The sequence below is a fragment of the Mesoplodon bidens genome, assembly GCF_964165515.1.
Source record: "Mesoplodon bidens genome assembly, chromosome: 5".
Classification (NCBI taxonomy): Eukaryota; Metazoa; Chordata; class Mammalia; order Artiodactyla; family Ziphiidae; genus Mesoplodon; species Mesoplodon bidens.
In genome coordinates this window covers 59,347,509-59,364,808 of record NC_138161.1, presented here as the reverse complement: position 1 = coordinate 59,364,808, position 17,300 = coordinate 59,347,509, and the positions used below count along the sequence as shown (strand labels likewise).

The following is a 17,300-nucleotide window of genomic DNA, read 5'->3' as shown; positions in this document are numbered from 1 at the left end:
ACATTGCTTTCTTCGTGTATGTCATAAAATAGTATTTACTGATGAATTTGAGTATGCTGGATACCTTGTGATACTAATGAATATGTTTCTTATTATAATTTCTTGGATATCTGTGTTAAACAATATCTATGAGCTTGAATTAACATATGCTAACTACTCTTTTCTTGCATTTTATATCGTGGAGGCACTACTTAAGGTAAGCTAAAATGTGATTTTGTGTGTGTGTTTGTGTGTGTGTGTGTGATATGTCTAACAGGGAGATTTCCTAATTTCATTTTTCAACACTAGCTACAGACAGTTTTCCAAAGGAGTGTATAAAATTCTCCCTCACTCCTCAAACAAATTTATTTTTTAAAGGTGATTTTAGGGTGACAATAGAAAATATTCATACTTTAAGGATTGATTTTGTATTTGCAAATTTTTAATTAGTGTGTGTCAAAGGGATGCAGAGTGAGTTACAAAGGTATTGGCAAAGTTCTTTAACTTAGCAGAGAGGTGAGCACCTGGATATTCATTTTATTATTATTTTTTTAATGGAAGACTTTTTCTTTCTTTCTTTCTTTCTTTCTTTCTTTCTTTCTTTCTTTCTTTCTTTCTTTCTTCTTTCTGTCTCTCTCTCTCTCTCTCTCTTTCTTTCTTTCCTTATTTTTGTCTGCTTTGGGTCTTCGTTGCTGCGCGCTGGCTTTCTCTAGTTGTGGTGAGTGGAGGCTACTCTTAGTTGCGGTGCGAGGCCTTCTCATTGCAGGGGCTTCTCTTGTTGCAGAGCACAGGCTCTAGGTGTGCAGGCTTCAGTATTTGTGGCATGTGGGCTCAGTAGTTGTGGCGCATGGGCTTAGTTGCTCCATGGCATGTGGGACCTTCCCGGACCAGGGCCTGAACCCGTGTCCCCTGAATTGGCAGGTGGATTCTTAACCACTGCGTCACTAGGGAAGTCCCATTTTATTGTTTTTATACTAGATAGATAAACAGATGGATAAGTAGATTGATAGAAATTCATTTATACTTGAAAACATTTCATAATTTGATTTTTAAAATCCAGTATAAAGGTAGCTGTTAAATGATGGAAATGTATTGATGGGTCCACAAACTGATAATAGTATTGTGTCATATGGATCAAGTTGTAATATAAAATATTTTTAGCCAGATGATTTAAATAGAATAATTATATATGATATTCCAACAAAGTGTATGAAATCTCAAGTCGTTACTGGAAAATTAAAATGCTACTGCAGAGCTGTGATTGGTGGGGGGAAAGGGAATGGCTTCACATTCAATCACATTGTATGTAATAAATTCCAATTAGTTGGAACGACTATAGGAGATGTCACCTAATTAAGAAGAAATAAAGCAATTAGGGTTAGGGTTAGTACCAGGGTGAGTGTGAGTAAAGGGTTCCCTAAAATCACTTAATATGTACTATAGTGGAAAGAACACCGAGCTGGGATGCAGCAGACTTGGCTCTGCTTTTTGTTTTCTCTGACAAACAGTTAGCTGTTCACCAAGTCACTAAACTTTTCCCAACCTCAGTTTCTTCTTCTATAAGATATCAGGGTTGGCTTAAATGAGAGGAAATGATCCTTCTAGCTCTGTGGTCTTTGTACTTTGCCAAGTTTAAGCTGCTGTCACAACTGTGCATAGCCATAGCTCCTTCAATCAGGTCCACTTAAGAGAGCAGAAAAGGACTGCAGAGGCATCGCTACACTTCATAGCTAAGAGGATACTCCCAAATGTGCAATTCTGTTCTTGTCTCTCCCTTCTATTTAACTCAGGATTCATCTTCACTGCCCAGTTTACAAGCTTGCCTTCACTTATTTTCTTTGCTGTCTTTTCTACACAAGTTCAGTTCTGCCCCCTTTGTACTATGCCTATTAAAATATTCATTATGTTAATAACAACAATAATAAATGACCACTAAGGTACCAGGTATCATTACAATTATAACATTTCAAATCCTTAAGTTAACCCTTTAATGTAGATATATACTATGACTTGCATTTTACAGATGAGGGACCTGAGTCTCTGAGAAGCTGTTTAAGTTCACATAGCTAATGATAGTAGAGTTTGGATCCAACCCCTCAAAGTTTGTGTTCTTTCTAATACACAATTCTACCTTAAACTTTCCTTCTTGTATTTTCAAACTTTTCCCAAAACACTCCTCAACCTATTAGAGTAATGGATCTTTTGAAACTTTCTCAAAGGAAGGGTAATCACTCTTCTATATCTGAGTGCTGGAGGCTTCCATTATCTGAATTTCTAACCATTCTTTAACAACCTTATATTTAACAAACCCCTCTTCCTTTGAAGCCTACACTATCCTTTTATACCAAGCTCTTCCTCTCCTGTGGCTGTATTCTATTGACCTCCAAAAAACTCCTTCACACTTCTGAATATTTGGTATCTGGATAAAGTCTTACTGTTTATACCAGTTCTTTCAAGTTCCTAAGAGAATGATCTAACCTATATTCTGTTTCAATAAGAAGGAAATGAGACATCTACAGTAGCTGAATGGTGCCTTGAGCAGGATCTCGCAAGACTAGGATCTGGTCTTCTGCTCCCTAGATTCAGACACTGAATTTCCTCAGCCCCGCCAAATGTGAACAGACTCAAGGGAAATGACTCTCTACCACTAAACACACAACAGTCTGTTTACAAACAAGGCATGACAGTTTCTTAATTTGTAATCGAGCTTATGCTTTCCCTGGCATAAATATGTCTGTCTCCTACAGTCTCTGAATCATAGTGAGTAGGGGAATCAGGCTGCTAAAAAAGACAAATTAATCAAATTTACAAATCTGTATCTTAAGTATAATGATAGAGACCTGCACAGGGTGCTATGGGAAAAAAACGGAGTTCCTTACACAGAATAGTAGGTTCAGAGAAGGAAGGCTATTAAGGAAAGGAGATGCTTGAGTTGAATTCTGAATAATGAATAGGAGTCAAAGTAGAGAGTATGTGAGTGAACAACAAGAACAAGGGAAAACTTAGAAGCAACAATGTGACACATACAAGGAACATTATTCCTAATGGCAGGAGCTTAGGGATGGGTTGGTCAGGATGGAGATTGGAGAGATGTTAAATCTGTGTGGAAGATATGGAAAATGAGACAGGAGACACAGACATGAATTAAATAATAAAGGGCCTCATGGGTCAGGCTATCTCAACCACTTCCCTGGCATCAGCTACCATTCATAGTCTAATGATTCCCAAACTCATGTCTCCAGCTCAGATTTTATTCCCAGCCTCAGATCATATAGACAACTGATGACTGGATTTCTACAATAAAATACTGTGCAAACATCTCAAACAGTATATTCAAAACAAATGTATCATCTCTAAACCTACTCTTGCTTCAAAATTCCCCTGGAAACCTAATTTCCCAGGTTGGATTCCACAATCATTTTTGACCACTCCTACTCTCTTAGTTATAGTAGGTTTTCAATAAAATTTTTTAAATAAATAACGAATTAGTAATTTAGTAGGTATTTTGAATATTTTATCTCTTGGAATAGATGTTTCAATATTTTAACCATTTAGTTTCAAGTTGATATGCTCACTTTCTAGTATTTTAGACAAGTAGGATCTTAATGTAGATCAGAGAAAACCTAATGATTAATGTTTCAGTTATTATGGAAAATGGTGTAGTAAAAGCAAAAACAAATAAGATAATACAATTTCTTTTTAAATCGACAGATAGCAGCAATGCAGAAGGAATATTTTTTACACGCCTGGAATCTATTTGAGTTAACAATTACGTTAATTGGCATCATAGATGTAATGCTTATTGAGACAAATTCTATTAGTTATCATACTTTTGATTTAATTCAAACAGTGGCTTTTATAAAAGTTGTTCGATTTCTTCGCATTCTACGCATTTTGAAGGTAAAGAACTATTAAATCACGCAGTTTCAAACTTCTCCTGACTGCTTCATGAAATATGGACTAAAATCAGTTTACTAGTTTTATGGTTTCCACTTTCTGTTGGGCTGATGTTTATATTTTAGATCCCTTTGACAAATTAAGTTTTATAACAGATTATATTATGAATATCCAAGTTATATTAGAAATTTGTTTAGCACATGAAAGTACAGAAATACCCATCACAGCTTCTCCTTTGAATAGAGAGCACATGAAAACTCCAAAGTAATGTTTATTCTTATGAATACCTGAAATAAATGATGGAAATCAACAAAACAAACCATGTAGCAACAAAGCAAATAGTATACATTCATACAAATTTAGAAACCGAAAAATACACATTTTGTGTTATATAAACTCATAATATTATAAAATCACAGCATCAAAAATGACCTTTGACTGTCTAATTAATGTCTTCCTATAACAAGTATAATGAGTAGTTATTTATTTCTATATGAGTGTGGAGATTATGGAGCATGGACAAGAAAACTTAGGGATCAGCCAACTCTGCTGAAGTTAGGAGACTGTACAAGAGTAACAGATAACCTGGGGACTTAAACCCTTAGCAAAGAAACAATGAGAAGTTAATTGTGGGGTCAAACAGGGAGTATAGTTGTGGTGGACTCTCACTCAAATGAACCATCTAGTGAAAAGTTTAGTGGGAGGTTTAGCAGGTAAAAGTGACAGTACTTTATAGACAGTCATTTTATGGCCTAAGCCCAGAAGATTAATTACATTGTTTTCCAAGAATTTAAACCAGTTGAAAATAGCATGCAATTCTCTCTAAGGGAAATAAGTAAAGAATAAAGTCTTAACTTCACAGAGATATCTAATATTATTAGTTATGGGGAAATAGCTCTAACCATGAAATTATAGGGATACTATGAATAAAATAACTAAGAATTTTGACAAGTTACTATAGTTACCATTGAGAGCATGTCATTTTTTATTAATACCTATTTTAAACTAACCAACATAAAATCAACTATAATTTGTACAACTTATATTAAATAGTGGTCCTGTTTTTTTAGCTCGTAACACCAAAATTGCTGCAGATATTAGATAAAAAGATGAGTCATCAGCTGTCCTTTAAGTATGCTATACTAAAAGGATATATCCAAGGTGAAGCAGACATAATGACTATAATTGATAAGATTGCAAGTTCTAAACAGGTTAAACAGGTGAGGAAAACTTTAAATACTAAGAAAATGGTTTATGTCCCTCACCCCTCAGTTTCCCTCACCCATCATGTCTTCTGTCTATATATGACTGTTGACTCCTGGTTTGCTAAGAAATGTCTGTAAAAACTGAAACTGATCAACATTTAGATTACTCAAAAGGCTCCTTACTGAAGTGTCTATGCCATATTAACAAGTTATGAGGATCTTGGAGCATATCTTTTTGTCCTTGTGGAGCTGTCATGAAACCCGTGTGCAGCGGTCAGCTTCTGTCAATGCAAGTTCCAGGATCTGTCAGGCTACAGATGCATTAAATAGGAAATATTGGAGGACAATAAGTGATGGCAGGGTTGAGCCAACAGACCTTCCTCATAATTCCCAAAGTCTCCTTCTATTTCTCTATATTCCTGATTTTCCCACAGTAAATAATGAAAGAAGTAAAGGATGGGGATATGGCAAATGGCAAGAAGTACCAATAACTTACTTAGAGGGAAACCACATCTAATTCTCTCATTATACAGATGAGAAAAATGAAGCCAAGAGAGGTTAAATGATTATGCCCAAAGTCACACACATAGCTGATAAACAGCAAAGAGAATACTAGGGCCTAAGTTCTAGACCTTATTTTTCATTTTCTCAATTAGGCAGATTATATGTCCCCACAAATTTGCCATCTATGTGGAATTAAGCAGTCACCTTTCAAGATAATTTAGAACATTTGAATGCTATATTCTTTTTTTTTTTTTTTTGCGGTTCGCGGGCCTCTCAGTGTTGTGGCCTCTCCCGTTGTGGAGCACAGGCTCCAGACGCGCAGGCTCAGTGGCCATGGCTCATGGGCCCAGCCACTCCGCAGCATGTGGGATCTTCCCGGACCGGGGCACGAACCCATGTCCCCTGCAACGACAGGAGGACTCTCAACCACTGCACCACCAGGGAAGCCCTGAATGCTATATTCTATATGCTATATGCCCAAAGCTTTGTAGTTGAACACAAAGAGCTGTATCTTTTCTCTCTTCACCACCTGTAACTATAAAACTATTTTGCTGAATTTTGTAACCTTTAATAACCACTCATATCGAGGATACACAGTAGAAAATACAGAAGGACTTGAATCTCTAAGATATTGGCCAGTTTCAGTCTTCATTTCTGCTCCCACATAGTTTGGTTAAAACTTCTATCTCATTTAAGGTTGAAAGCCACACCTGTTTCCCAAATTTGGAGGCTCTCAAAAATTGAATGGGAGAGTACCTAGCATGCCTGCATTTTTCAGAATCAATAGTATTCTAAAGTAAGTTACTTTAAGAAAAAATATACGACTTACCTTTAGGCTTCTCTAAATTAGCCTAAGTAATGCTGCTTCTTATCCTCTCCACCACTCTTGCTGGAGTAAAATAAAATTCATTGCACAAAATTCAATTCTAATTCCTGAAAAGTTCCCCATCATATATTTCTTTAAAGTTATTTTTTAAATTCATTTTATTTATTTATTTTTGGCTGTGTTGGGTCTTCATTGCTGTGTGCAGGTTTTCCCTAGTTGCAGTGAGTGGGGGCTACTCTTCGTTGCAGTGCGCAGGCTTCTCATTGCAGTGGCTTCTCTTCTTGCGGAGTACAGGCTCTTGGCACACGGGCTTCAGTCGTTGTGGCACGTGGGCTCAGTAGTTGTAGAGCATGGACTTAATTGCTCCACGGCATGTGGGATCTTCCCGGACCAGGGCTCGAACCCATGTCCCCGGCATTGGCAGGAGGATTCTTAACCATTGCACCACCAGGGAAGCCCTAAAGTTATTAATTTAGGTTAAAAATTCATCAGTTGCAAATGTAAGGACATTTTATAACAGTTTTGTCTCCCAAAACATTTCTTTTGTTCCATAGATGTTATTAAGGAGGGTAACGAAGAATACAGGACATGCTATGAAAGAGCTAGGTAGGTACCTCTCATCCTAAAGATCTAACATGACCATCTCTTATCATCATTTCTTCAGAGAGGCAATGGTTTTGATAATGAAACTGATCTTTAAGGAGACCTACTTACTATCAATAATAAAATGAATAACTTCAACAATCAACATGATCGTATCTTTGGCTGGATGAGAATAGTGTAATATTACCCCTCCACATTTGTTCTCTCTGCCTTATACCACAATGAAGGCCTTTTAATTTCTGTTTAAAGAAAACACATTTGCATGCCATGGTTATGCATGCCTTTATCACTTTATAAATTCTGTTTTCTTCCAAACATACCTTCCTGAGCAACACAAGGAAAGAAGCTATTTTTTCCTCCATTTGCCACAGAGTTGCCATCTGAGGATTTAGGCTTTAAAATGAGTTGAAATCGGAACAGAGCCTCACAGATCACTGATGTGGCTGCTAGGAGGCTCAGTGCCCAAACGTGACAACACCCTGTTCTCTGAATCACACCAATTCATGGTCCGAGTGCAGCACAAATCCTGGGAGTGAGACAGACACATCCCTATAGCACAGTGTTTATGTGTATGGAGAAGAAGGGGATTTGGTACCAGATGGTGGACAACAACACAGCAAGCCTGGGAATGAGGCCAAGCATGAAAGATCTTGCATGGCAGATAGTTGTCAAGCCAGACAAGAGGTCATGCCCGAGAAAAAGTCCTAAATGGGTGAAACTCTCATGGGCATCCAGGAATCCACATCAGACAGGCAGGAGAACATAGATAGATGAGTCATCTAGATGCCCAGGAAGGACGGGTGGAAATGATCCAGGAGGAGTGAGAGAACTTGATCAGAAGCCATATTTAAGCACACAGTCTGTAGTCAGAAATCTTAATTCAAACAGAATAAAAAATTGGGTCATGAACTCCAGACCTAGAGCCCAGGAGAGCCTCTCAGTGTCCAGCATAGGTGCTTCTGTATAATTTTGATCCTAGGACTAGGGCTGTCTGTCTTTCATGGGCTTAGACACAGGTATGGGCTGCCAACAAGAAAGTGTCAGGCAGAATTCTGTAACTACTGGTGAATTTTGATTGATTGTAGAGGCCTCTTCAGGGAGAGATATATTTCCCTGTGGTGAGGGTTATACTCCATGGGTTAAAAGAAAAAATATTAGCTTACTGTCCACATGAAATATTTAAGCAATGTCCTATTTCCTCTGAAAATATTTTGTTATTTTTCAGGCTACTTAGAGTATGACCACCCAGAAATCGCTGTCACTATGAAAACAAAGGAGGAGATTAATGCCATGCTCAGTTTGGCTAGAGAAATTGTTAAGGTTTTCAGGTTAAAAGGAATTCTTCATAAAATAGAAGGTTTTGAAATTAATAAGGTATGGTAGAATATTTTCAAAGCAAATATACTTACTCGATATATAATCATTTATGATCATCAAACCTACTTTTGGCTCTTTCCAATATAGGCCATTCCTGCAATATAAATATGTAACTTAAAATAGTTGTCTTAAAAAAAGCACCTACCAGAGAGTTTCCTTCCTGCAATTCTATTGGTCAACTTCCCTTTCCTTTCTTGCCATAGTGAGGGAAAACTTCTTTCTATGCTTTGCACCCAGACTAAAGGTATAATGAAACTATTCCTCATCCTAGCCTAGACTGGGTATCAATATGTTCCTGGGAGTTACCTGTGACACTGAAACAACTTTTTCCATAAAAACTATGATTTATAAGAACACTCAATTATAGGGTAAGAATTAATTACATTTCCTTTCTCTAAGTTATTTAAATGGTACTGTGAGATGTAAAAAGTTAGAGAGGGTCCCAACTCATTCTGTAAGTATAAAATTTATGCCCCAAATCGAGAATAGTATAAGGGAAAAAAAGTTATTATACTTGTGAATACATATATAAAACTTTTTAACACAATAGTAGCTAGTTGAATCTGGCATAATACACTATGACTAAGAAGGTTTTGTCTCCCAAAATAGCTATATAACTCACTTATTAAGAGATCAAAGAAGAAAAGTCATTTGATAAAATCCAACTCTCACTCAGAATGTTCAAAGGCTAATAAAAGAAGTAACATCCTTAACTGGATTAAAAGTATCTATTAAAAATCTGAAGCAAACATTGTATTAGATGGCAAAACATTTAGAATTATTCCCATTAAAGTCAGGAAAAAAGAAGAACAGTATCATTCCAAGTAGTGAATGCTGTGCTTATAAGTCTTAGCCAGATCAAGAAGAAAAATAAAAGGAACTTGAGAGATGGAAGTTTTGGAAAAAGGATAAAACTGTTATTGCCTATTGATTGTTTAATATAAAACCCTAGAGAATTAACTTAAAATTGATAATATAGGATCAATAAAATAATTCAATAGGGTCTCCAGAAACAAGATCAACTTTCAAAATTATTCCACATCTAAAGAAAATGTGGAAAAATATTGTATTCACAATAGTAATTAAAAACTCTAAATCCTTAAGAATGAAAGTAAGGTAAAATATGTATAACGCCATGTGGCAAGAACTAAAGGGCATAAAAAAATAAGTCTCCTTGGGCTTCCCTGGTGGCGCAGTGGTTGAGAGTCCGCCTGCCGATGCAGGGGACACGGGTTCGTGCCCCGGTCTGGGAAGATCCCACATGCCGCAGAGCGGCTAGGCCCGTGAGCCATGGCTGCTGAGCCTGCGCATCCGGAGCCTGTGCTCTGCAAGGGGAGAGGCCACAACAGTGAGAGGCCCGCCTACCGCAAAAAAAAAAAAAAAAAAAGTCTCCTTGAAAACAGGACCATGGAAATTATAGCATCTGAGGAATAGAAAGTAAAAGATTGAAGAAAAGTGAGCAGAGACTAAGGGACCTGTGAGATACCATCAAGTGGACCAACACATGCAATGTATATGTCCCAAGAAGACAAGAGAGAGAGAAAGGAACAGATGGGAAATTTAAAGAAATATTGGCTGAAAACTTTCTAAATTTGATGTAAGGCATGAATATTAACATCCAGGGAGCTCAGTGAACTTCAAATAGGGTGAACTCAAATAGACCCACATCAAGGCACATTGTAATCAGATTGCTGAAAGATAAAGAGAGAATTTTGAAATCAGCAATAGAGAAAAAATTCATCACATACAAAGGATCCTCAATAAGATTATCAGCAGATTTCTCATCAGAAACTTTGGAGACCAGAAGAAAGTGGGCTGATATATTCAAAGTGCTAAAAGAAAAAATAGTCAACTAAGAATCCTATATCCAGCAAAAATGTCCTTTAGAAGTGAGAGGGAAATTAAGACATTTTCAGACAAACAAAATCTGAGGGAGTTCATTACCACTATAACTGCCCTGAAAGAAATTCTAAAACATGTCATGAAGATTGAAATGAAAGGACATTGGACAATAACTCAAACCCATATGAAGAAATAAAAATCTCAGTAAAGGTAAATACATGGGCAATTATTAAAACTAGTATTATTGTAATAATTGTGTCTGACTCCATTTTTTTGTTTTCTATATGATTTAAGAGAGTAATATATTTTTAAAGTAATTATTAGTCTAAAAGCTAGAATTATTATAGCTTTGGCTTGTAATGTCATATTTAAGAGATGAATGCATTTAAAAAATTTTTTAGTTTGTGTTTTGGACAGACAACACATAAAGATATAATTTTATGACATCAACTGCAAGGGGTGGGGATGAAGCTGTTAAAGGAGCAGAGTTTTGTATGTTATGGAAGTTAAACTGTTATAAATTCAAATTAGAGTGTTATATCCTAGGATGCTAAATGTAATCCCTGTGGTAATAGAAAAGAAAACAACTAAAGAATTACATATAAGTAAATGAGAAAGGAGTTTTAAATGTTTCACTACAGAAAATCAACTAAATACAAAAGAAGACAGTAATGCAGAAAATGAGAGACAAAAAATGATACAAGATAATGAAAAGACAATCCACAAAAAGGTAGAGGAAATTTTCAAAATAAATATATCCAAAAAAGGGCTCATGTTCAGAATATATAAAAATATCTTACAAATCAATAAGAACAGGACAGAAAATTCATTTTAAAAAAATCAGCAAAAGATTTGAACAGGCACTTCCTAACAGAGAATATTCTAAAAGCCAATAAACAAGAAAAGATGCCAAATATCATCATCATAAGCTTAATGCAAATTAAACCCAAAAGTAAATACAAGTACACAACCATCAGAATACTTAAAATTAAAAAACAAAACAAAACAAAACAAACAAAAAAAAACTGACAATACCAAGTGTTGGCAACTGGAACATTAGAGTGGGAATATAAACTGATGCAATCACTTTGGAAAATTATCTGGCAGAATCTACTAAATTTGGACATATACATATCTTAAGACTCAGAAATTAGATTATATAACCATATATACAACAGAAATTAGTACATATGTACAGCAAACAAGTACTCACTGCAGCATTTCAAAAGTCCAAAACTGGAACAGCCCAAATGTCAACCAACAACAGATAAATAAAGCTGTGGTATATTCATAAAACATACTGCTACACAACAGTGAAAATGAAATGAATGAATGTTTGCTCCTTGCAACATTATAGATGAATCTCAGAAACATAATGTTGAGCAAATGAAGCCAGACACAACTAAGTACATACTCGTTGATTTCATGCAGATAAAGCTCAAAACCAGACAAAGCTAAACTATGGTAATAGAAAAAGAGTGAGTAATTTGGGGTAGAAGTAATGACTAGAAGAGAACATAAGGGAGGATTCTAGGGTTCAATAAATGTTTTATTTTTTAATCTGGGTGCTAGTTATGCAGATATTTTCATGTGGTAAATGTTCTTTGATGGACATTTATGATTTGTGCACTTTTTGCATATGTGCTATACTTCGGTAAAAGATTTATTTATTTTTCTTAGTTTCTGCTTTATAACAAAGTGAATCAGCTATACATATACATATATCCCCATATCTCCTCCCTCTTGCGTCTCCCTCCCATCCTCCCTATCCCACCCTTCTAGGTGGTCACAAAGCACCGAGCTGATCTCCCTGTGCTATGTGGCTGCTTCCCACTAGCTATCTATTTTACATTTGGTAGCCGGGACGAAGTGAGAGAGTGGCATGGACATATAAGATTTACTTTTAAAAGTAATTTGTGACTTCAGAATAATGATAACATAGAAAAATACTATAACATGGGAGAGATTGAAGGTTTCCATGGAAGGACAAAAATCTCAGAAGAGCAAGAAAAGGAAATAGTATAAAACCATAATTGTTTTAAACATTCTGTGAACACCAGTTTTGTTCATCTCCTTTCTTAACTTTTGTGGTTTTAGTTAATAACGGCCAGAAAAAGAGAGATACTTGATCTTCAACCTATGTACAAACCTCTTACTGTTGACAAAGCACTCTATCATATTCCATGGCTAGATAAAGACCAAGACCATATACGCTTTATTCAGGTAATATTTGTATTTGCTAGTAATACTATCTCTAATGTATCAGCAAATGATATTTTAAAAAGTAAGGATTTAACCATGATACTCTTTGGTTTTAAATTATCTAAATGTCATTGATTACCTGTAGGATAAAATCAAAATCTCTTTCCATGACATGCAAAATTCTCCCACAGTCTGCCTCCTGCCTACCTCTCCATCTTTACTTTCTGTTACCCATGTGTCATATACCCCATACTCTATTTATACTGAACCACTCATGGTACCCCAAGAACTTTATACTGTTCTTTAATTCCATTCCTCTGGAGTGCTATTTACTTATCTTGAAATGCTCTTTGCTTTCATTTCCCCCCCAAACCTCCTCTGCTTATTGCTTCTCTGGAAACACCCCCACCAAAGGTACTCTGAAAAGCAGGCTTTAGAGTCAAATACCCCACCAGTAGAAGAACATCCTATGGTCCATCCAGAGTTTGGAGGACCAAAGGAATCACCACTGTAACTATATACCTTTATTATAGCATCATTATATTACATTACATTACAATTATTATCTTTACATCTCTCTCCCCTACTATAATTTTTACCTCATCCAGCTTTTGAATATTCTACTCCTACTATATAGCATCTCACATAGCAGGTGTTCAATAAATGTTTGTGGGATGAACAAATAAACAGATTTAACCTGTTCTATTAACATCTTTTACTATATCAAATAAGTACCAAAAGACAAATTATATTTTTTTCATCTGTTTAAAATATTTTGAATGAATAAATTTTTTTATTACTTCATCAGCTGTTTAGAGCACGAGTATGTATAAGACACCTATGTGCCATTAGCTTGCATCTGTCCTATTTTTCATCCAAATGAAATATTTTCGTCCTTCTACTACATTCTTATTCCTAGATTAGAGATTGTTTTCTAATCTATATATGAACACCCCATCTGAAATTACATATACCTGTGAATATCCACCTTCTTCTCTTTGTTAGCCATAATTCCTATTTTCTCTGACAAATTTATTACTACACAAAATTTCAGATATTTTTGAGTAACATTTACTTTAAAAATGTACAACTTTTTAAAAAATGTAAACTCCAATCACCACTAAAATATTATTTATAGCTTATGTATTTGGTGATATTTTTTAGGAAAGATCCAGAGTTGTAACATTTGATTGTGGAAATGATATATTTGAAGAAGGTGATGAGCCCCAAGGAATTTATGTAATTATTTCAGGCATGGTAAAGGTAAGGCAGAGACATTTATAAATGCATTTGTGAGCACTAGTTAAAAAGTTACATAATAGAGAATAAATACCTTTCAATGTTAAGAATTCCATTATTCCTTTTTTTGGACAGCAGCTGTTATCCAAACAACAATTTTCTTCCTCAGACACAATGATAATACCAGCCATCACCTTTAAGCCATACATTCCTATTGATAACAAGAAACCTCAAAGGATCAGCATTAAGATGAAAAGTTATAATATAAATTGTTATTTACCTTATGTTTGAGTTGGGCTTTTAGCCATTCTAAGACAGGTATAGGTTGGGTGAGTAGGTGGGATCAGAAAGATCAGAGTATTTAAGAATGCTGTCTTTCCCAAATCATTGCTAATTTAATAAATTCACTTTAAAAGTTATGAGTAATACATGTTCTCAAACAATATATAAATATTAAAACTGTTAAAACCAAACGGGGAAAAAGCCATAAATTAAATAGTTTTAGTAAATTAACTGAAATATGTATTTTTTTTCTCTCTTTGTTCCTGAACAGCTTCAAAGATCAAAGCCAGGTTTGGGAATTGACCAAATAATCTGGGAGTCAGAGGAGAAAGATGACCAAATAACTTACACAGACTTTGTGATCAGTGGGGCAATAATAGGAGAGATAAACTGCTTGACTAATGAACCCATGAAATATTCTGCCATCTGCAAAACTGTAGTGGAGGTCAGAAAACATCACCTTATGTCTTACTGTTGTACCTTGTTAAATATCTAGTACAAAATTTAAGGTTATTTTTGTACTTGTATATATTTACAGTCTAGCGACAATTTTTTTTAAAAATAGGGATGATAAAGAAATAAAACTTGTTATAAAATTTTATGAACACACTATAATGTCCGAACAAAATGGTTTGTAAAAGTTAACCTATCATATTGAAACAAGGATTTAACCAGAAAAACTGGTTATATGAGGTCTCTCATGGAAAAATTAGATGGGATATGTTAACTATCAATACCATAATTTGTAGGGTAAGGAAGGGAAAAAGTCAAAGAGCTGGGATTTATTACTAGAAAAGTTGAGCAAAGTGGATGGAAGTTTCCTGACACACAATTGAGGACAAAATACTCAAAGCAGCAGAGGCTCCCACTGGCCTAATGTGAACTCAGAAAAAATAATGACTGTAAATAACTGAACCACCAAAATATATAAAAGCCCATAAGTTGATAATGGCACCTATTTTTTTATTCCAAAAAGGTTGCTAGGATATCAACTTATGTCTCTGAAAATGGATTGCTTCTTTTTTTTCTAAAGGACAGTCTTTTATTTATTTTTTTTACTATATATATATATATATATATATATATATATACACACACACACACACACATATATATATATGTATATATATATATATTTTTGCCATGCTACACAGCTTGCAGGATCTTAGTTCCCCAACTAGGGGTCAAACCCGGGCCCCTGGCAGTGGAAGCCCAGAGTCCTAACCACTGGACCAGCAGGGAATTCTGGATTGCTTCTTTTAAAAAAGAAAAAATTAAACATTTATCTTGCCTTTCCTCTATGAACTCTTTCAAGGAAGCTAAAAAGAAAAAAAAATGATGAAAAATTCTTCTGTGTAGAAGAATTCCAGCTAACAAATGTAGAATGACAGAATTATAATATCTCCATTTTACCAGCCCTAATGAAGTAATAAACCTATTCAACAATCACCAATTGATGCTAAAACTACTAAGAAGAATGTTAATGGGAAACTTTATAATGAAAAACCAGGGTCACACTACCTAAGGACAATCTTAGCATCACTAAAATAATGACAACTGGGGCATCACATACTTCATGATCTGATGCAACAGAAGGACTAGCACCATGCAGTCTTCTTGCACAAGAAAAGAGAAAACCACAAGCCTCTAAATCCAACCAGTTTACAGAAAATGCAGGAAGGAGAGAAACAAGTTAATTGACACCAGGAAAGAATAATTAGCTAAACCTAAAATGTGGAAGGTCCTACAGGCCAAATGACCTGTTTCTTTTTTTTTTTTTTTTCCAACAAATCAAAGGAATAAAAAGGGAGGGGAGGAGGAAGAAGGCAAGGGAAAAATTTTAAAGTCTCTATCATTCAGCAATGCATATTAGAATATTTACAAGTGAAATTACATGATGCTGGGCATTTGCATAAAAATACTCTAGCCTTTTGCTTCTGGATATAATGAAGTTACTGAGAATGTGGTAACATATTCATCATAAATAACTATAGAACTTGACAAAATATATGAGACAAATATTTTCAGTCATTGGAAAACAGGCAGTGTTAAGTTTGGAAACCTCAAGAGAAGAGAAACTTACAAGTTAAGCCCCACATCCACCCTGACCCTCTCGCTGGGACAGTTTCCAACCAAAGTGCAATAAGAAGCCAAGAGGAAGGCCATGATCCTTCTGAACTGAAATGGGAGAGATTAGAAATTGTGGCAGCTAAAGTGGTTAGAATCTGTAGAGCTGGGCATAGGAGCAGGAGTTGCACACAGGAAGAACTGAGGAATCTGTGTGGTGGTTCTCCACAAGTCCTTGGTTGAGGGATAGGGTGCACATGCACAAGATGAGACAAAACTAAATTATCAGATTGCTAAGAATGGACCAGAGATATTAGAGGTCAAGGAGTGCCAGGGATTTGAGATGTTTAAGGTTCTGTCTTGCCAGAAAGGATAGAACTTTTAAAACCTCAGGCATGCAGGTGAGAGAACAGAAGGAATAGACCTTAGGAGTAAATACCATGATCTAGTAAGGCTAGCTCTAGATTTACTATAACAAAGATTGAGAGCAGGCTCTGGCAGACTTCACAGTGGAGACAGAATTTGGAGGTTAAGTACCATTAAATTACACAATCATGGAAAATACCTAGAGTTTTCTACTGATTAAACAAATCAACCTATACAACCTATACAAGCTCAAGGTTATCAGACAGTAAATGAAGGGCCTACTACAACAAAAATAAGCAGTGCTCAAAGGAAGATAACAGAATCTGGAATCTCTACAATTTATCATCAGCAATCATGAATTACTAAACAAGCAAAGAAACATGAACGTGTGACCCATAGTGTGTGTGTGTGTGTGTGTGTGTGTGTGCGCGCGTGTGTTTGTGTCAGGGGTGGGGGAGGTTAATAAATAAAAAACCAACAGTGAGATTGTCCAGAATATGGATTAAATGAAGACATGAAAGAGCTAAGAATAGATTCAAAGAACTAAAGGGAAATATGTTCAAGCAACTAAAGGAAAATATAATCTTTATGAGAGAAGACATAGGAAATATTGAAAAATAGAAAAGAATCTAAAGGAAATTTTAGAACTTAAAAGAGTAGTTTGGAGATGGCAGTAAAAAAGAGTCAGGAAAGGAAAAATGCCACTAATAAAGGCAAATATATAGTAAAAGTTGTGGATCAGTTAATTAAGCTATTATAAGATTAAAAGACAAAAAATTGTAAAATCAACTATAACTACAATAAATAGTTAGGGATAAAGATGAAGATGTAAAATATGACATTGAAAACATAAAACCTGAGAGAAGGGAGTAAAAAAAAAGTAGATATTTTAGAATGTGTTTGAACATAAA

The 17,300-nt window shown here is 35.4% G+C and overlaps 1 protein-coding gene across 1 annotated transcript in view; it reads left to right on the top strand.

Moving 5' to 3' along the window:
* Positions 1-17,300, top strand: part of SLC9C1 (solute carrier family 9 member C1) — a gene marked incomplete at its 3' end in the record, with an annotated part of 88,482 nt that overhangs the window by 64,307 nt on the left and 6,875 nt on the right. Inside the window, exons 15-22 of the mRNA XM_081235336.1 lie at positions 1-196; positions 3,691-3,879; positions 4,947-5,096; positions 6,966-7,017; positions 8,240-8,388; positions 12,331-12,456; positions 13,600-13,698; positions 14,228-14,401. Coding sequence (XP_081091462.1) covers positions 1-196; positions 3,691-3,879; positions 4,947-5,096; positions 6,966-7,017; positions 8,240-8,388; positions 12,331-12,456; positions 13,600-13,698; positions 14,228-14,401 — 1,135 coding nt within the window. The remainder of the gene's footprint in view (positions 197-3,690; positions 3,880-4,946; positions 5,097-6,965; positions 7,018-8,239; positions 8,389-12,330; positions 12,457-13,599; positions 13,699-14,227; positions 14,402-17,300) is intronic.